The sequence below is a fragment of the Mus pahari genome, chromosome 6 (assembly GCF_900095145.1).
Source record: "Mus pahari chromosome 6, PAHARI_EIJ_v1.1, whole genome shotgun sequence".
NCBI lineage: Eukaryota > Metazoa > Chordata > Mammalia > Rodentia > Muridae > Mus > Mus pahari.
In genome coordinates, this window is record NC_034595.1 from 84662506 (window position 1) to 84684308 (window position 21803).

General features: G+C 44.0%; 1 protein-coding gene across 1 annotated transcript in view; it reads right to left on the bottom strand.

Annotated features, from left to right (window-relative positions):
• Nucleotides 1-21803, bottom strand: part of Arid1a (AT-rich interaction domain 1A) — a 77141-nt gene that overhangs the window by 22754 nt on the left and 32584 nt on the right. The window contains exons 3-4 of the mRNA XM_029540217.1: nt 20338-20790; nt 19345-19461 (exon numbers count right to left, since the gene is read on the bottom strand). Of these exons, the coding sequence (XP_029396077.1) occupies nt 19345-19461; nt 20338-20790 (570 nt within the window). The remainder of the gene's footprint in view (nt 1-19344; nt 19462-20337; nt 20791-21803) is intronic.

Below are 21803 nucleotides of genomic sequence, written 5' to 3' on the forward strand. Positions count from 1 at the left end.
CGCTGGAGCAGGTCCAACTATTTCACACAGAATCTCACACTCCAGGCTGGCTACAGCTCCGAAAGCCTTCATTTCTTCACTTGAAATACTGCCCAGTGTTATTTTGGGATGTGACCTGATAGAGGAAGCCCACAGGGACTCCATGACGATAACTGTTCCAGCTGTGATTGGTTGCCCAGCCCTATAGTGTGCCAGCATGGGTTTGTCAGGCTCTGCTGACAAACAGAATTCAGCAGCTGACACCTTCTCTTCGCACCACAACAAAACCGTGCCTGAAATCACAGTCCATACCTCGTGCTGGAGGTTGGGGGCTGTGCTCTCCAAGAAAGGAAAAGTTCACAAGATGTACCATGAGCCAGTTGCCTGGCAAAGCTGTTCAATACCAGTCCAGGATTAAAGAGTAGGAAGAGAAATGGCCTGCCCACAAAACCGTGGAAGAAGTAGTCCACAGCGAGCAATATTTATCGAGTTTTTGCATCTACTTAGAAGTGAAGACTTTTTGCCTAGTTTTGTATTGTTACTGGGAGGTAAAACACGCATCAATAGAACAAGCTAAGAGCAGAGGCCACTGCTCACCCACATGTGCTTGGAGGTGGGCACGGGGTGGGATGGGGGGAGATGACAACAAATTATATCACAGCCTCCTAAACATTCTGAATGATTCATAGATTAGAAACGTCTAAATGCTTAATGCGTCTACACTGGCAATATGTCAGTTCCCTGATCCAAGCCTAGTCCCACAGATCCAGGGACATAAGGAAGCTGTTCACATGTTGAAGAACCTGAGTCAATTCTCAAAAACACAGGAGAGATGTAGAAAACCCTGACTCTGCAGAAGGAAGGTTGGGGCAGCAGTTTCAACAGACTCAGGGAAATGAATCACTTAAAGCAAATCTGGGAGGTATAGGTATGGTGATACATGTGTATAATTCTATCTCTTGAGGAAGAGGAAGGAGGATTGGGAGGTCTAGGCTATGAAGTTCAAGGCTATAAAATTCTAAGCTATAAAGTCTCAAAACCTGTCTCAAAAAAAAAAAAAAAAAGTTTTGTTTTGTTGGCTCCACATTTTTCAAAAAAAAAAGCAACAACAAAAATTTTCTTAAGCACATACTACTTATCAAGGGTAGCAGAGCGTACCACTACCAAACACTTGTAGAGAAACAGGTTAGCTGGTAAGGTATACAATACTAGGGAACTAGGGATGGGTCAGAGCACGAACTCCTAAATCTTAGTCTAGAATCTGCTGGGGATTCAAATTAACTTTGTTCTAATCATTTTCAATCAAAAGGATATGGCTTAAGATGAAGAAATCAAGATATTCTCATCGCCTAGAACGAGCCCCATCTCAGCTGGCTGTAGTTCTTCACATGTCCTCTTTGCCCAGCTCTGCAGAGACCCTTTCAAACTACAGGAAAAATGGGGTTTCATTCCCCAAGCTAAAAGATGGGAAGGTACCTTACTGAAGGACAGCCACCAAGTAAGCTTCAACATTCACATTCCCAAACCAGGCCACAGAAGTGTTCCAACAAGAGGTCAACAGGCTCCTTTAAACACATATTGGAACAAGGATAGAGACCAACTCCATTTGTTACAGGTGTAACAATTCTAGTTTAAAATTGTTAGCCGGGGCGTGGTGGCGCAAGCTTTTAATCCCAGCACTTGGGAGGCAGAGGCAGGCAGATCTCTGAGTTCGAGGCCAGCCTGGTCTACAAAGTGAGTTCCAGGACAGCCAAGTATATACAGAGAAACCCTGTCTCGAAAAAAACAAAACAAAAACAAAAAATTGTTTTTGCCTTGGGAACATCAAAGCTAGATTCAGTAGTTATGTATTTGCAGCCCCGCCCCCTTTCTTAAAAGGCTAAAGGAGGAATATCCAATTCAAGCCCAAGGCCAGGCTTGGCAATAAAAAGAAACTTCTATTTCAAAAACAAACCAACAACAAACTGCAGTTTTAGTCTCATCACATCTGCTATCTGTTCTGTCAGAGCATCTATTCTATTGTTTTCAAAGTTCTTTCTCTCTTGAGATATAGTCGTTGTACAAGCTGGCCTGGAATTCATATAGCTCAGGTAGGTCTCATGCCAAAAATAGTCGTCCTGCATCAGTATCAAGTACTGACTGGGCTTAAGGTGTATGTATACTGCCACACTTGGCTTTGATCTACTTTAAAATGAAGACCACAGACAACTTCCTCTTCACTATCAGGTGAAGCTCTTTATTCTTGATTGTACCGTTTTAAATCCGTCTCTCCCTATGAGCCTGAGTGACTAAGCAGTATTAGACCAGAAGTATTAGACTATTAGTGATCAGAAAAATGCCAGTCAGGCACAAGACAAGCAGAGTGGTAAATGCTGTCTGATGAAAGGTTCCAAAACCATCCCCTTTGGAGTCAATCTCTAATGGCCATGTCATATCTACCCCCCTTTTACCTTTTATATTTGTGACTTTGGACAGGCACTGCCACCTAGAGTACCAACTGTCCCATCTGAGAAGATAAAAGCTGTTGCTAGAGCTGCAGCAGTGACAGTTAGTAACTATCTTATGGCCAAAGAAATCTACAGTATTTTTTTAAAAAAATAATTAATCACCAGCTAACAGACTTAAATTGGGGGGGAGGGGGGGGGAGGTCTGGGTCAGACCTGGACCTGGGTTGGAGCAGGGATATTTAAGAAATTATTACTTGCCATTATAATCCCAGCAAGAAACAAAAACATTACAAAGCTAGAAAAGGCAAGGGAAGCTAGCAACTGTTATCTTCCCCAAAGTCAAGCCTCGCCTAATAGGAAGGCCAACAACACATAGCCTGTTGTTCCATCAAGACCACCAGCTGTGATTCCAGAACTTAAAGCAAGGAAGGCAAGAAAAAGGAGGGAAGCAAGGAGAGTTCGGGCATGAAAGATTAACAGGAAAGAGGATACTGACTTAAACTTCCACATCACTGACTCTTCCTCAGACCAACAGCAACCAGAAAGCACAAAAGGTCAGCTGGGCAAGGCAAAGCTGGCCACGTGCGAACAGGACAGTAAATAGGGGACTGACAGTCTCGACCCTAGTTTTGTAAAGTTCTACATTGACATTAGCCAGACATCTTCACTACCACAGTGTAGATAAAAGTTTAAAAAATACTTGTAGAACAAGTAGAGCTGGTAATGGGGAATAAACAAAGTTCTGAAGGAAGTAAAGGCAGCCACCAACCTCAGTATCTTTAAACCAGGACAACAATGCAGGGAAGCCTCTGTTAGGTTCTAGAAGACGATGTGGGCAAATCCAAACATTCTTATTATGTCCTCTCAACATGATTCCTTTCATCTGAAACCTGGTTTCTCTCCTGTTCCCAAAAGGTTGGCAAATTACCTTAACTCATCTCAGCAGACAATATTAAAAATTCTGTCTACATCACGGCTGGCCTTAAGTGAAAACTGTGTTGATTCTCAATCTCTAGGTTCCACCCGTGAAGGCATGGCTTCTCAGCCTCCTTTGGTAAGGGTTAAACGGGGAAGGAGGCTCCCAGCTTGGAGGGTGATCATGGTAATCAAAGATTATGTCACAATACTTGCCAGTTCCATGCTGGTGCGTGGGGGAAGAGGGAACGGGTTTAGGACACAGGAGTCGATGGATCAAGTACTGGCTCCCTTCAAATGGCACCAGAATATGTTTGGGCTCAACACAGCTCCCAGGCAGAACACCAAGGGTTTCACTGGATATGGGAAGACGACCCCACACAAGGGTTGGTCTTTCCCTCTGGAGTAAGTCTGAGGGATTCCCAACTTAACTAATGGGAGGGAGTCCAAGTGGTTTCTCTACAAAGATAGTATTTCTAGGTAGACTTGACTTCTTTCCAAAGGTCTACCCAGCCACCCCTACCCTAACAAAGATAGCTTGTGATTACTTATTTTGGGGTTGGATTTCTACCAACTATTATAAAAGGAAGAAGTGAGTGAGTGTAAGTCAAGACAAGGCAGCAGAATTCCCCCCCCACACACACACTGACACAGGGATTTCCTAAGTAAGACTCTTGGTTGAAGGATATGCTCCTCCAGAGGAAATACCATGATCCTCATCCTCTTGTCCTCCATTTCTTTTTGGATCTTCTCTTTCTCCCCAACATCCCCTTGTGTGTTTGGGGGAGTGGTGGGAAATGGGAGGGGAGATGCCCCACAACTGTTTATGCTAAAAAGCTTAAAAACTAGCCAGGCGTGGTGGCNCACGCCTTTAATCCCAGCACTTGGGAGGCAGAGGCAGGCGGATTTCTGAGTTCGAGGCCAGCCTGGCCTACAAAGTGAGTTCCAGGACAGCCAGGGCTACACAGAGAAACCCTGTCTCAAAAAACAAAAACAAAAAAAAACCAAAACCAAACAAACAAACAAACAAAAAAAACAAACAAACAAATCACTGCAGTTTAGGTTACTAGCTCAAATTTCTGTTTCCTCTGCTTGTTTCTGCAGCAGCATTTTGGTTCCAGGCTCTACTTAACTAGTTCTGGTGGTAGCAACTGCTGCTTTATATTGTTATTGTTCTGTTGCTATTTTTGAGACAGGCTTTCCTTGTATAGCCCTGGCTGTCATGGAACTCACTTTGAGGAACAGGCTGGCCTCAAATCGGAGACTTGCCCACCTGTGCCTGCCTCCCGAGCACTGGCACTGAAGGAGTGTTACTACGTCTGGTTGCCACTGCTGCTTTTTGATTCTACCCAAATGATTCTTGGGTCACAGATCTGAAGGGAGACAGGGCCTCGAGGCCAGTCTGATAGTGCTTCTGGGTCAAACTGTTTCTGTATGTATACAAGTGGGTCTCATCCTTCAATCTTTCCTAAGGAACTCAAAGACATCATTACTGAACTTTTCTCTACAACCATACCCAGGCACAGGGTTCATCCCTAAACAATCTGCTGCAGTATTATGAGGTGATGCAGCAAAGTAGGAAATAAAACAGACCAAATCAGAAAGCATACACTCCTAAACAAATGCTTTACTTGGGAGGAGGAGGGAAGCCCTTTAAATATGTCTGTCTAGGATGGCCTCCTTCATTTCTTCCCTTTTTACCACCTCCCTGCACACACACTCCCATTCTAATGTGGGGTGTTGTTATGTGTATGTGAGGAGTTTGTGTGTGTGTATGGGGAGATGCATAAGACCTAAACTAGAGTGGTGGTACAGGCCTTAACCCCCACAATACTAGCAGTACCAGGCCAAGGCAGCTGGATGATCTATTTGAATTTCAGGCCAACCTTTCTACATAAGGAGTTCCCAGTCAGCCAAGGCTACATAGAGAGATAATGTCTCAGAAACCAAAATCACAAACGAAAAGACTTGAACTGTTGATGGATGCAGGAGCGTTTTCCATCCCTGTGTTCTCTACAGGCTGTTCAGAAGCCAGCACACTCTACCTGCCTCCCCTTCATTCTAACTCTATGCTTTAGGGAGGCTTGCAGTACAAGGGCACTACTTGTCTTCCTCAGAGGTTGCAAACTTTTCTGTAAGCACCACTGCAAAAGAACAAGCAACAGGGGTCCTAACAGCCTCTCGTGCCTAACAGTGAGGGGAAGATGGCTCCATTTATTCTCTTCCAAGTTTCTGCTCTATAGTTTCCTCTAGCAGGCTAGGGACAGACTGAAAAACAAGTCACAGTCATATGGTGAGCTTCACTGGGGAAAGGGGTCACTTCTCACCAGTCCTCTTAGGTATGACCAACTCAGGAGCTGTTTCTCAGGCTGAGGTTATTCTAAAGAAAACAAGAGGGTCCAAAAAGAAGAATCTGGGTGAGACACACAGGCAGGAAGTGTAGCCGAGCCACCAGAGACTAGAATAGAAACAGGAAATGGGCCCAGGGACAAGCATGCAGCTATGTGCAGCCCAGGCTCCGGAAGGCACCGGCAGTGTTGGAGCTAGAGCAGTGTGACTGGAACGCAGAAGTGGACCCGCCGGCTCTGCCGGAGAGCAAGCGTTCTGGAAACGACGCTCCACGGTCCTGGCACACTCTGCTCAGAGCCGTCTCACAGACACAGCAGAATGATTTTTTTTTTGGGGGGGGGGGGGAGGGAAGAAATCAATCAGCAAATCCTAGACAAGGACTTTTACTATGAAAAGGAAAGCAGCATCATTAACCCTTCAAGTCCCCACATTTAAGCATTCCCAGGATGGGTTGCTCCTCCAAAAAGAGCACAAAAGGTGGCTGAAGGTCAATGCAGGCATAATTTCATGCTTTTATATGTATTTTAGTGAATACACGTGTAAACACAGCAAACAACGGAGGTCAGAGAATGTGAGGGACTCAAGCGGACATACCAAGCATGGTGCTATGCCGCCAACACCAAAAGTGAGAAAGAAGGAAGTCCCTACGAAGACCTTTCAGCTTAGGTTTGAAGCCACAACAGAAACCTGTTTGGTCATTAAAAACAAAGCTAACCACACAGCCACATTCCTATGAACTGAGCGGACAGGACAGCCTGGGTCACAGAGTTCCAGACCACTGTCAGTTATGTAACAAAGCAACAGAGATAGATGGAGAAATTAATGTGTCTCAAGCAAAAGAAATATGACATATGGGGGGGGGGGGGCAGACCTAGGAATTATGGGGGAGTTTAAGACAGCAGAGGGATGCTAGGAGCTATGGCCTGAGGAGCCAGGGTCTCAAGAGCACCCACAAAACAAGTGACATAATCTCACAACCAGAGACTATTGGCATCTCACTCTAAAGTTCCCAGCCTGGTATTTCTATTCAGGGATTCTAACTTACTAGATATGGCTGCCTAAATAAGACTAGTCAAGGATAGCACCAATAGGCATGGAAGGGTAAACCCAAGACAAAGAATTACTGGCAACTGAGGAACAGGAAGAAAATAGTCTTCCATTAAAGAACACAGCAATCGCCGGGCGTGGTGGCGCACGCCATACATATGGGGCTGTAGAGATGGCTCACTGGTTAACACTGACTGCTCCTTTAGAGGTCCTGAGTTCAATTCTCAGCAACAAAATGGCAGTCCGCCACTATCTACAATGGAATCTGATGGCCTGTTTTGGCATGCAGTCATACATGTAAGCAGAGTACCCATACATAAAATACACAAAAATGCAAATTTAAAAATATCTAGAAAGCAGGCGATGGTAGCAAACACCTTTAATCCCAGCATTCTGGGACGCAGAGGCAGGAAATCTCTGTGAGTTCTCTGCCTCCCAGATATGCAGGTTGAGTTCCAGAGCTACACAGAAAAACCGTCTATAACAAAACCAACAAAACCATACAAGCATTACACAAACTGAGTAGGAATTCATTCAGAAATCAATCCACCCATCCATCAATTTATCTATCATCCATCCAAGGTTTCCATCCTTGGGTCAATTGGATGAGGTACCTACTACTTAACATATCAAAGTGCATCTGGCAGCCAGGTTCTCCCTACCAGCTACAGGGCCCTTCTGGCTGAAATACACAGTCCCCTACCCTGCATTCTCCAGCCCAACGGGCTGGTCTGCTCGTCACTGTAGAATACAATGATTTTGGTTCCCAGCTCTTTGTTAACTTTGGGCCTCCTGGATGCTGCATCTGGTTCCCTGGTCTTCCCTCTGCCCAGCTCATATGGTCATGTCCACCCTGGACTCTTTTCACAGGTCCCTGCCCCTGGCTATGCTCTCCTACATATCTATAATAAAACTTTCTTCTCCACCATACTAGAACCAGTCAATGCAGATACAGTTACACAATTAAAGAATAACAATTAAAGAAAAAGACTTGCGTCTGAAATAGATCATAGGAGGGTGATACATCTGAAGGTTTGGAGGGAAGAAGGGGAAATTATGTAATTATATTATCATCTCGAAAGGAAAGGAAAGGAAAGGAAAGGAAAGGAAAGGAAAGGAAAGGAAAGGAAAGGAAAGGAAAGGAAAGGAAAGGAAAGGAAAGGAAAGGAAANGGAAAGGAAAGGAAAGGAAAGGAAAGGAAAGGAAAGGAAAGGAAAGGAAAGGAAAGGAAAGGAAAGGAAAGGAAAGGAAAGGAAAGGAAAGGAAAGGGAAAAGGAAAAGGAAGAAAGACCAATAGATCAGGGATGGGGCAGGAGAAACTGCCTGCATCCTCAGGCAGTTTCCATACCACAGGATGATACTTTGAGCACTAGAGTTCTGATTTAATTTACCATTAACCAGGATGCAAAAGTTCCAGACCAAAAGTTGTGTAAGACAGGGAGGGAGGGCTTGCTCCTATCCAATACTCACAAGCTAAGAACCCTAACACTAGCCCTGGCCTGTTCTTTGCAGCTCTTTAGATGGCTCCTCCCCCATACAATTCCTCCAGCTTACCCTAGGGGACAGCTCCCTCCAGTTGCCCTTGCATATCTACTCAGCTGTGACTTACAAGATCTAGGAAAAGTGAAAGGGAGGCCAGAGAGATGGGTCAGCCTGAGGGGTCTAAATTAGATCCCTAGGGTTCATTTAGTGGAAACCCCAAAAATTGTTCTGACCTCCACAAAGCAAAGTGGTATTTGATAATGCACAGGCATCTACATAATAAACAAACAAATGTAATTTTCTAAGTGAAATGGACATCCATTGATTATCCTTCCCTGAGGACAGGGTATGGTGTGGCGGCTTATCCCTGTAATACCAACACTGAGGTAGAGGAAGGAAGATCTGAAGTTTGAGAAAAGACTGGGGGGGGGGGGGATCAAAAATTAAGAACATTGGCTGTTCTTTTGGAGAACATGGGTTCAACTTCCAGCCCCTATATGACAGGTCACAACCACCTGTAACTCCAGTCCAAAGGGAACCTATGCACACTCAACTGGCTTCTGCAGGTAGCTGACATGGACAGCACCCATGTGGTGTACAGTTGTACATGAAAAAATACTAACAAAAATAAGAGAAGATAATCATTAAAAAATGGGCTTGAGAGATGATTCAGTGGTTAAGAGTACTGGCTATTCTTCCAGAGGACTGTGGGGTCCCAGAACCCACATGTATCTATAAATCCAGTTCTAGGGGATCCAATATACTTATTACACAGAAATAGATGCAAAACACAAATACATATAGAATAAAAATGAACAAATAATTAAATCTCAAAAACACTGAAACATACAGGGGTCTCTTCATGACAAAACAACTGACTAGATCATCTATGCCTTTATTACATGATAAAGGAAATGTTTCATTTGAAATCTGAGAGCTAGATTCAAATTTTGACTCTGAACTTTGTATTTTTCACATATGACACTGAATGGGCACATTTCAGTGCACTGCAGTGGTTTCCAGGTGGCTAGAGCCACCTTCCCAGACCCACTAAGTGATATCTAAAGATAGTTAAAAATTCAAGAGAAATAGCGCAAGCTTTTAATCCCAGTACTTGGGAGGCAGAGGCAAGCTGATCTATGAGTTTCAGGCCACCCTAGTCTACAAAGCAAGTCCAGGACAGAGAGAAAACCCGTCTCAACAAAAAACAAAACAAAACAGGAATGAAAAGATAATACCTATGGTTAATTTAATAAATACTAAAAAACCAATTCCTCTGTCTCCTTCACCCTGGCTGGCATTTGGAACACAAGAGTCAGCATCATTACCCTTTCCTCTTCGGCCTTACATGTGTGAGGCAGGGGACTTGGGCTGACCCAGCCACCACTCCTACTCAGTACCTATTAATAGTTCTCTTCACTCACTGCATGTGCGGTGTGCACTGTAGTGTAGTACCCAGGAGGCAGAAGCAGGATGTCAGTAGGTTTCAAGCCAGCCAGGTCTGCATGAGATGGAGAAAGAGGGAGAGACATGGCTGTTCTTTACCATTCATCCCTGTGTTCATTTCTATTGCCTATGTATAAAGGAGCTCAATACAAACGCTTCATGACAACCCACCTGTCTGTTTTCCATGATAGAAGCTTGATACGGACTATTTTCTCTTCTCCTTTGGCTCCAGAAATAGCCAATCCTGGTCCTATGCAGATCGCTCCATCTCTGCTGGCTGCCTCCACCACCTGTGTCTACAGGCACTGTGCAGGGCTCCATCTGGCTCTGTTCTCCATACTCTAACCATAGCCTTTAAGGTCTACTTCATTTCAGGGTTTAACTATTAACTATCATGCAAGACAGCACTGCAGCACAGCCCAGAGTTGACTCTTGTCTAAGCTTCAGGCTTTCATCTTTGACTCGTAATTAGGCATGTCTCTGGATACCTTACTAAAGCTAATTATTCTACAACATAAAAATGACATTTAACTTGGACTGAAGAGTGAGTTCCCCTGTCAGACTCTGGAGATGAGATCATTTCCCTACTTTTCTTTCCCTTAAAAAGATCTTATCAGACAATCAATGTCTTTAAATTTTACACCAAGTACATTATTTTCAAACTCATGAATTCTTTCCTGCACAAGACTATGCAACTGAATAGAGGAAGCAGACCCTTATACTTCTCACCAGAATTAAATTTGTCAGTTAAACTTTTACTCCCTTGTTCTCAGACCTGAACCTTTTCAAGTCATAAAATACACCAATGGTGATCTTTTTAAAAAGCAAGCAGACAACAGCAATGATTTAAAACAAACCCAAAGCTCGAAGCCTGTGGTCTAACAGTCATGCTCGACAGCACGCCTCACTCTAGGAAGCCTAAATATCAGTGCGCTCTGTTCACATCCTTAGTGATCTCTGGTCCTGTTAAGACTTTTCCTTCCCAACCTCTCAAATACATCCACTTCCAGTGCATGCGCAGCTCCCAGGACTCACTGTAGAGATCCTCCTCCTCCTCCTGAGTTTTGGGATTAAAGACATTATTCATTCATATTCATATTCTCTCCCCCCCCCCCAATAATTTCTATTCTCTCTTTTCCTTTTCTTTTCTTTTCTTTCCTTTTCTTTTTTGGAGACAGGGTTTCTCTGTGTAGCCCTGGCTGTTCTGGAACTCACTTTGTAGACCAGGATGGGCTCAGAGATCTGACTGCCTCTGCCTCCCAGCTGGCTTTTTTGAGATAGAGTCTCGCTGAGATATTTGGGCACTTCTTAGCTTGGAATCCCCTGCCTTGGCCTCCCAAACAGTTGAGATTACAAACAGCCCATGCCGCCCAGGCTCATCTACGTAGACATAAACGAATCACTGATTTCAGCAAACACTAACAGCGCTCATCACGTAGTTCAGGCTCCTATTCTTCTGTGAAGCGTTTCTTCAAGAAAACACAAAGTTTTCTTGAAGAGAACCAGATCAGACTCATGGGCCAAAGATTCTGGGAGAAGTCACCCAGGTCCAATCTGTTTGCTTTCTATCATAGCCCTAGTAAAATGTGTGCCAGGATTTACTCCAAAACCAGGAAACTTACCTACAAAAAACACATTAAAAAAAAAAAAAAAAAGGGCAAGAGAACTGGCAGAGGAAGCTCAAGATCTGACTCACTTGCCAGCACCCACACAGCACTTCACAACCACCCATTAACTCCATGGGACACATAGCACATATAGACATGCAGACCCAGCCTGGGAGAGGCTGAGGAGAACAGGAGCTCAAGACCGACCTGTACTACAGAGTGAAACTTTGTCTCTAACACACTAGATATATACACGTCCAGACTTATCCTTCAGAACACTAAACCTACAGACAAAATGATTTAAAGAAGCAGGCAGCAACATAACCAGGTCTCTCTCCCCAACCCTCTAGTAAACTATTAAAGATAAACTTGGAAGGGAAAGGATGAAAAAAACTGTGTGTGTGTGTTTGTGTTGAGGGGGGAGTAGTATATACCACAGCACAAGTGTGAAGACCACAGAACAATTCTATTTATTTATTGTATGTAAGTACACTGTAGCTGTCCTCAGACACCCCAGAAGAGGGAGTCAGATCTCGTTAAGGATGGTTGTGAGTCACCATGTGGTTGCTGGAATTTGAACTCTGCACCTTTGGAAGAGCAGTCAGGTGCTCTTACCCGCTGAGCCATCTCACCAGCCCAGAGAACAATTCTGTAGTAACTCTCCCTGTACTTTACTCAATTTCTGGGGACTGAGTTCAGGTCATAGCTTTGCAATAATCTGCTGACCCACCTCTCAAAATCTTTTTTTTTTTGGGCAGATTACAATTTGGCGACCCATTCAGCATGGCCCTACTAAAAAAAAGGTAACAGAAGAGAGCCGGGAAGAAGCTGCTAAGGCCACAGCTTCAAAGCAGTCTGTCTCTTCCAAGTTGGGGTGGGAGTGGGGTCAGGAAGGGGAAGAGGGCAGCAAGAGAGGCTAGAGAACAACCTGGGTTGCTGTACTTCAGAAGTGCCATTCACCTTGTCATGAGAGACAAGGTCTCTCCTGGTTAGAACTTCCGGATCAGGAGGTCAGGGTCCTTGGGCTGCACCCTCCGGAATTAGTTTTATAAACACTGTCCGCATGTCTGCCTCTTTTACACGAATACCAGAGATCAGCCCTGGGTCCTTGTGCTTGTAAGGTAAGCAGTTTATATTAGCTGAGACTCTCCACCCAAGCCTTTTCTCTTTTCTCCATTTTCTTCTTTCCCCCTTTTCTCTAACCCCTCTCTTTCACTTTTTTGACTGTTTGAGGCAGGAGGGTTTCTCTGTGTAGCCTTGGCTGCACTGTAGACCAGATTGTCCTTGAACTCAGAAATCCTCCTGCCTCTGCCTTCTGAGTTCTGGGATTGAAGTGTGCGCCACCACTGCCCAGCTGCTTTCTCTCATTTTCAACTCACCACCTGCCCTCCAAAATCTCAGGACAAACAGCAGTGTACGCCCCACCTCTCTCAAAGCTGCTAAGGTGGCCACCTAGACTAGTGCGTTTTTAAAAAAAAGATCAGTGTGTTCCAACTGTGACATTTAAACTGGAATTGTCCACATCAACTGAAAAAGATGCAAACTTTGGGGTGCTACTCCATACCCAATGAATCAATCTTTCAAGTAGGGCTGAGTAATATTTATTTTCATTAATTGGCAGAAAATTTTTAATGCATGCTAACAGTCAACGTTAGCTCTATCTACCCTTCCTCAATGGGGCTTTCGTTCCTGTGCAATTTTCCATGTCATATCACAAACAGAAGTTCATAAAAGTGTACACTATTCTGGGAAACCACAACACTTGTTAAATAGCACTTAAAGCAAACAATCAAATACCCACCCAGTCAAAATGTAAGGCCTCTCTCTAGATAGCCTCCATGCATGGTCCCAGAGCTGAGTATCATGTTAGCTAAAGAGAACAGAAACACGCACAGTATGCAGGCTATGTGAACACGTATGTGCAGGGAGGTCAGACGAGAGGATGGGACTTCCCAGAGCCGCAGGCACAGGCAGTTTGTGAGTGTTCGATATGGATGCAGGCTTGCCCAGATAGAATCTTTTACAACTCCAGCCATGAGTGGTCACATGACTTTAATTCCAGCACATACAAGGCAGAGGCAGATGAATCTCTGAGTTCCAAGCAATCCAAGACTACATAGTGAGGCCCCGTCTAAGCACCCATCCTCTTCCTCCAAAGAACAAACAGCACCACTGCTCCAACTTAATCACAAGTCAGACTTCAGTTTTCAGGCCACTCTCTTAAGATTCTGCTCCCCAGAATTAAACAGGCCTCACCTGCCTCTTACAAGCAATCTTGACATAAACTGGCAGCTAATTCACAGGATGGATAACATGCCCTAGCCTTACTTCCCTAGGCCCTGTTCAGTAAAGACAAATAACAACACCCTCAAAACCAGGAGTATAGACCTATCTTCTTTGACATAGCATTAAAAACAACAATCTAGTGATACAGCCAAGCCATTCCCATATAGCATACACAGCATTATTATGGATATTTGTTTATTTTAAGGAACTATAATTTGGGGGGGGGGGTTGAAACAGGGTTTCTTCCTCTCCCCCCCCCCCCTGCACTCCCTTCATGACCTTCAACTTCATGGCCTCTGTTTTCACTAATTATTTACTATTGACAATTTTCAGGCTCACTTTATCAAAAAGCTGAGAAAGAATATCACATGCACATGCCAGGTACCATAAGCAAGACTTGTCAAATCAGCCTCAAGTAAGCATGTGTTAAATTAACTTAAGCCAGGATGATGGTTCATCATCATTTGAGACCTTGGGCTACACAGTGAGTTCCAGGCTGGTCTAGGCTACAGAGAACTGTCTAAATACAAAGAAAAGTATAAAAATAACCTCGGGCCAGGCAATGGTGTCCTATCCCTTTAATCCCAGCACTTAAGAAGCAGAGCCAGGTGGATTTCTGAGTTTGAGGCCATCCTGAAAAACAGAACAAGTTCAAGGACAGCCAGGATATCCTGTCTAGGGGTCATAAGCATTGGCTGTTCTTACAGAAGACGCAGGTTCAATTCCCAGCACCCACATGGCAGTTTACAACTGTTACTCCTGTTCCAGGGATCTGACACCCCCATTCACACATACAATACAGGAAAAACACCAACATGCATAAAATAAAAATGGGGCCAGCAAGAAGTTGCCTATTTCCCAGGAGCTTGCTGTTTAAATAAATGGATTTATTATACAAAATGCCCTGCCAGCATGGAGCAAAGAAATGACTTCTCTAGGTTAAGGATGGAAAAGTCATCCCAGACAGCTACATATGACTTTGCACCTTTGGTTTCTAAGGATGAGTATCTGTCCAGACACTGAATTATTCTTTATACGTATTTACATCTATGTGTTACAGGGTTTTCCTCTGGTCAACTAAAAACTGCACTTACTAAGGTCATCACAGCAGTTACCTAAGTTAGCTTGTCATGTGATGGGAAGTAGTTCTGAGGAAATGACCTTTTTAAAGACATGGATAGAGGAGAAGAGAAGGACCTAGAGAAGTGGCATGAGAAATGGGCATACGTGTGTGTGTACAAGGGTCTAAGTGCTGTCCACTGTCTACAGAGCGGAGTCACACCAGGTACTTGATAAACATGCCTCACTTTAGACCTCCAGTTAGAAAAGTGTGTTGCTGAGGGGCACAGCACACTTCTGTTACCTGGGTATGGTATACTAGGTTTTAGATTTTTAATGAAAAATAACTCCTGAGCTACAAAGATGGCTCAGCAGCTAGCTAAGAACACTGGCTGCTCTTCCAGAGGACCCAGTTTCAATTCCCAGCACATACATGAAGGCTCACAACTGCCTGTTAACTTCAGTCCAAGGGGACCTAATGACTTTTTTTGATATCTACAGGCACTGTGTACACATAGTGAAAGACATACATGCAGGCAAAATACCCATACACGTAAAATATAAAAGAAGAGAAAAAGAAAAATTAACTCATTAAATGCTGGATAATTGCTTCTAGATAAGTTGATATTATTATCTGGGAAAAAAATTCCTCAAAAGAATAAACAAAGATTGAAAACCTAGAGGGACTGTTCAATCAGCCAGCCCGGCTCTGGTGCCAAACTCAGTGACTCTCCATACACTCTTGTTCACTGAAGGCTGCAACAGTGTCCCAGTTGGTGTTTCATCAACTTGACACAAACAACCCTCTGACAAGAGGAGCCTCGGCTGAGAAAACATCTCTATCAAAGAGCTGCAGGCCACAGTGGACGCATTGAGGGTGTGGCGCCCTAGGCAGGGGTCCTGTGGTCCTCCAGGCCCTCTGCTTCGATTCCTGCTACCAGGCTCCTGTCTTGAGTTCCTTCCCTGAACCTCTCTATTCAGGATGGGCTATATATAAACTGTGATCTGAAATGAACCCTTTCCTCTCCAAATTGCTTCTGGTTGTGGTGTTTATCACAGAGACAGAGACTGAACTAGGACAACCAGCAGCTTTACACATCCTTTCACAAGTGGCTAAAGAAGGAAAGAGTCTTGGAGAAACTCTGGCTGCTAACTTTAGATGCGACCGTTCCCTACCCTCACTAGGTAAATCTTTCCCCAAACCAAAAAAAAATGCCCAAGAATAATATTGTCATCTCAGAACCACCTGAGGCCTACACCAGCACCTGCTTTAAAAAAAAAAAAAAAAAAGCAAACAAAACAAGTTTCTGACCAGCTCACCTATATGGAGCATCTACCACAGAGCTAAGCATCTATTTTGCCAGGTTCCAGAACAGAAACCCAAACCTGGGGACAGTACTCATTCTTTTTCTTTTTGGGTGGGGGGGTAGGGGGAGGGGTTGAGACGGGATTTCTCTGTGTAGCCCTGGTTGTCCTCGAACTCAGAAAATCCGCCTGCCTCTGCCTCCCGAGTGCTGGGATTAAAGGCGTGCGCCACCACGGCCCAGCAGTACTCATTCTTTTAGATGGCCAGAAACACAATTTCCCCCTAATTCCTGGAAGGTTAACTTTTAATCAGTAACTGAAACAGAAGGTTTTAGGTTCCCAGTGTGTAAAACAGATTAGCATGTCGGCCTACGACCCTTTTCAGAGAAATATCAAATATTTTTCAATCAAAAAGTCATCAGATTAAGGCTAACCTGAACGACAAAGAGAAACCCCATAACTAAAGAGTCAACAGAATCAAGAAACCCCATGAAGGTCAGCAATTTATAATGCTGACAGTAACCCATCAATCTGACACTACAGCAGAGCACTCAAATGAACAGCACCCACCAGATGAAAGAGAATCCACACATTCAGGGGAGTGAGGCAACTCAGTGAGCAGAAAGCTTTGGTGCCTGGTGACCTGAGTGTGATCCCATGAACCATCATAAGGTAGAAGGAGAAAAATCAATCCACAGGCAGTTCTCCTCTGCCCTACACATATGCACACATGCATTAATAAACTGAAATTTAAAGAAGAGACTTGAAAGTCAATGAAATTCACTAGGATTGGAAAAGGATACATAGACACTAAGGAGAAGGGTTAGAAGTAATTACTTTTCACCTGAGAAAAGGGTGACAGCTTTAGGCAGACACTTCCCTTAATTCCTCAGTTGAAAAAGTCAACATCAGAAATCTCATCCTGAAAACAGCTCCTCTTGGCTTTCAAAGCCTGGACTAAGTCTAAAGACCTTCCTCATTATGGCTGTACAGCAGTGGCTTTGAGGGCAAGCATGAAAAGCTTCGTGACTCAGGAAGTTATTGCTTTCTAGGTGTTCCTTAAAGTTCTGGATGCCAGCTGTGGATGCTAGCTTATGGCTAAAATCTCAGCACCTGAGAGCCAGGAGAAAGATAGCCACACTGAAACTCTGCTTCAAAAAATAACTGACAACAACAAAAAGACCCAGATGCCATTTCCCACAAAGCCTGAATAAACAGAGAGTGCAAAAATCCAAGTAAACTCGGGCTGATGAGATGGCTCAGCAGGTAAGAGCACCAACTGCTCTTCTGAAGGTCCTGAGTTCAAATCCCAGCAACCACATGGTGGCTCACAACCATCCTTAACAAGATCTGTCGCCCTCTTCTGGAGTGTCTGAAGACAGCTACAGTGAGTGTACTTACATATAATTAATAAATAAATCTTAAAAAAAAAAAAAAAGAAAGAAAGAAAAAGAAAATGCAAAAATGTTTCAAAAAAAAAAAAAAAAAAAAGAAATCTTTTTTTTAAAAAAAAAATCCAAGTAAACTCAATAGTTTGAGATAGACTCTCACTATAGCCAAGGCTGGCCTTGAACTCAATGACTCTCTTGCCTAGTAAGTTCCCCAGTACTAGGGTAACAACAGGCTTATATAAGCCACCATAAAACTCCTCAAGATTTTAAAAAGACTTACCTAGGCATATTTGGTTGAACTCCCAAATCCTAACAGAAACAGAATTTATACTGGCAGGCTTGTTATCCACCAACTTATGAAAGTTGAAAGAAACCTATTGCTGTCCATGAAATTCATGTTCAGAGGCTTAGACTGCGTAAATGTGAGCAAACATTCCCACAGCAATAGCTATCAAGCCGTCCTATACTCAAGATGACTACAATGTCAGACACAATGCCACCATGCACCAAATGCTCTCCGTTAGCCAGCAATATTAATCACCACCATCTAAAGCAGCATAGGGCTGCTCACAGATATGAGAATGACTGCAAGGGAAGTGATGTGGCCCAGCTACAGGACACAGAAAGGGAACAGAATCAGGGTGCAGAGCTAGGAATTCTGGCTCCAGAGCTCAAACACATCTTTTTCAAACATGCATCATTTATTCAGTGTTTGCTATATGGGTGTGGCACAGCACACATGTAAGGCTAGAGGAAAGCACTTCATCATGCTCAGTAGTAAGTGAACCATTTTGACAGGCCACCTACAGCCCAAGCTCTAGATACAAACAATGCCTTTCTCAGCTTCTGAGTGCCTAAGCAAGGACTTAAGTATCAAACACTATAGTAGATAAAAGCACACATTCAAACAAAAATGTCACCACACAAAACACTTCTACTCAACTCACAGTCAGTGTAACAATGTAAGTTTGAATACACCCATCCTAGCTCTTGAACTAATGCTAAGCCGAAATTTGAAATCTAAGCCCTCAAAAGTAATGTTAACAGGGACTAGAGAGCCGGCTCAGTAGTCAGGAGCTCTGGAGGCTCCTGCAAAAGACCTGGTTTGATTGCCAGGACCCACAGTAGCTAACAAACATCTGAAACTCTAGTCCCAAGGGATCTAACATCCTTTTCTGGCCTCCAAGAGCACCAAGCATACATGTGGTACACAGGTATGTATTTAGCCTAAACACCCATAAAAGTAAAATTGAAATTAGGTGATTTTTTTTTACATTTAAAAGTGTCAAAAGAATACAAAACATTTTTTTGCACCGTGATAGAGAACAGCCTCCAAACATCTCCATGTTCTCAGTCCCTTATATACATTATAATCACGTCCCTTATATACATTATAATCACGTCACAAGTAAGAGGCCCAAAATTATAGAAAAGGAAACAAGTGCTGTTGAGTGAAGGCAGAGGAAGGGGAGTCTGAGGCAGGCAGGGTCATGCAGTGAGCCCTGGCAAGCAAACCAGCAAAGGGAATACTGGGTTTGTGGTGCACACATGGGCCTACATGTTCTGGAAGAAGCGAAGGGTCAAGAATTGAGGGCAAGCCGGGCGTGGTGGCGCACGCCTTTAATCCCAGCACTTGGGAGGCAGAGGCAGGCGGATTTCTGAGTTCGAGGTCAGCCTGGTCTACGGTCAGCCTGGTCTACAAAGTGAGTTCCAGGACAGCCAGGGCTATACAGAGAAACCCTGTCTCGAAAAACCAAAAAAAAAAAAAAAAAGAATTGAGGGCAGCTTCAGGCACAAAGAATGCAGACTAACCTGGGAAATTGGAGATTGTCCCGAAAACAGACAACCCTACACCTAGAGCACAAACCTATCCCCGGATAAACAGACAAAACAAATATTCTCCTAACTTAAGTCTATGAATTCCCAGTCACAATTTTAAACATCTCAAATCAATGCCACCAAGACACAGGAAACCTGGTTATAATGAGTTCCTCTGTATTGGAGCACCCTTTAGGCATTAGAAAGACTCACAGGCAAGCTGGAGGGTCTTGACTGAAGACTCAGGTTCAGATCTTCTTGCCCTCCTTTACTGGAGGTCATTGAGGGGGCTGAGGATGCCTGAGATCCAAATGAATCTTGAGAAAGCTCCTGCAAAGAAACACAAAAAAGCTGTGAGGGAAGGGAGGGCTGCTCCAATGGTGGTGCACGCCTTTAAATTCAGCACTTGGCAGGCAGAGGCAAGTTGGTCTCTGAATTCCACAAGAGCCAGGGTTACACAGAAACCCTGCCTCAAAACAAGAAAAAAAGACCAACCAACTAACCAGGTTGCAACTGGAGACATAAATAAGTCTGTTTTTCTTGTAGAGCCAGCATCCACACAAAGGCTCAGAACTCACAACCATCTGTAACCTGTGTTCTAGAGGCTCTAACATCATTTCCTGCCCTCTGTGCATATCGAGTACACACAAAGTTCAAGGCATACATCCAGGCAAAGCACCCAGAGGGTGAAAGAGCCTTAACATTTCTTACATAGGGCAGCACATGTAAGAAGCACAACTGCATGTATCATTTGAAAAAACAACAACCTAAGCAATGGCTCTTCAGAATGTTAAAGAGTGCATCTGATGTGGCAGTGCTCGGACATGATCCCAGCACTAGGCAGCTCCAACAGGAAGATAGCAAATTCAAGGCCAGTTTGGGCTACATTGTGAGACATTATCACAAAACAAAAAGCACACAAACAAACAAAAATCCTTCCAAACAAATTCATGTCAACAGTGGAATTTGATGGAGTTGTTTTGTATTTATAGTGACCCCAGAGGAGCCATTTCTTGGGGTTAAAGGCTGAAATCTAACCACAATTTAGTATCTTAACAATGAATGGACCCAATTAATTTTAAAACAACCAAAACCTGATAGCACATTTACCCAGTTCCTTTTTGTATATGGCAAAACTCTCCAGGCTGTAAGCTGCCTCTGGCAGAACACATGGAGGGCACGAGGCAGACCATTCGTCCGTCTTACCTGTGGTGGAGGGAAGCGCTGCTGGGAATAGGCAGTTTGCTGGGACTGCGGAGGCTGGGGCTGAGGATAGGCAGCCTGCTGGGAGAGCGTCGAGGATGCTGGCTGCTGAGGTGGCTGCTGCTGGTAGGGAGACTGTGCCTGTGGCTGTGCGTAGGGGGGCTGGCTCTGGGGATGCTGCTGTGTGCTGGGCTGCTGGGAGGGATATGGAGTTGGGGACTGCTGATGTGGGGGCTGGGATGGCTGCTGGGAATATGGAGGCTGAGAGGACTGGAGCTGTGGTTGCTGAGTCTGCGACTGCTGCTGATACGAAGGCTGGGCATGAGGGGTCTGGGATGGTGGCTGCTGGGAGTATGGTGGCTGCTGCTGCTGGGGATGAGGGCTCTGCTGGTTATAGTATGGAGTCTGGCCCTGCTGACCATATGCACTGGGGCCTTGCTGGCCATAAGGTGGAATCTGTAAGGAAGAAAATATCATTTAGAGTGACTCACCTCCATGAAGTTAGGTTCAGGGTCCTTCCTTCTACCACCCTTCTAGAAACTAAGCCATAAGAATGGTCAAACTCTTGAAGACTGAATCCACTCACTGAAAACTGATGGACTTAATATTCACACAATTCATATGAGCTCAAGAACACTTATTTTCCCCTAGTGAACCTATTCTTTTTATCATGGCCTAAATTGGTTTTATGTTAGGAATTTTTTCCTAACCACCACAAAGAGGCACGAGGAGCTTGGTTTAAACAACTGAAGACTCGGTGTTTAGCACTGTGGATAGTATACAAATCACTAAGCTACCCTGGTACTCTTTTATTCAGTTTTCATTTTAAAATTATTCAGGGGTGGGATGAGATGGCTCAGCAGTCAAGAGCGCTGACTGCTCTTCCAGAGGTCCTGAGTTCAATTCCCAGAAACCACATGGTGGTTTCACAATCATCTGTAATGGGATCTGATGCCCTTCTCTGGTGTATCTGAAGATAGCTACAGTGTACTTACTCATTGTACATCTACAGTGTACATTAAATAAATAAATCTTTTTAAAAATTATTCAGGGGCTATATAGGTCATAGTGTATTTGCATAGTATTCATGAAGTCCTCAAAACCACATCCACCAGGCAGGATAAAACTTGCCTCTAATTCTATTCTACTACTAGCAGCCTAGACACAGAAAGATCAAGAAGTTGATGGTCCTTTTGGGATATATTAGAGTTAGAATCCAGCCTGGATTGTAAGATTCTTCCTCAATCAATCAATCAAAAACAAAACAAACAAACAAACAAAAACCAAACAAACCAAGACAAGAACTCCATGTTACCTCTCAGTTCTCTCATAGAAGGAAGATAGCTGAGTGGTACTGGCACACACCTTTAGGAGGCAGGGGCAGGTGGATCTCCGATTGAGGCCAGTCTGGTCTATACAATGAGTCCCAGGACAGCCAGGTTATACAAAGAAACCGTGTCGAAGAGAAG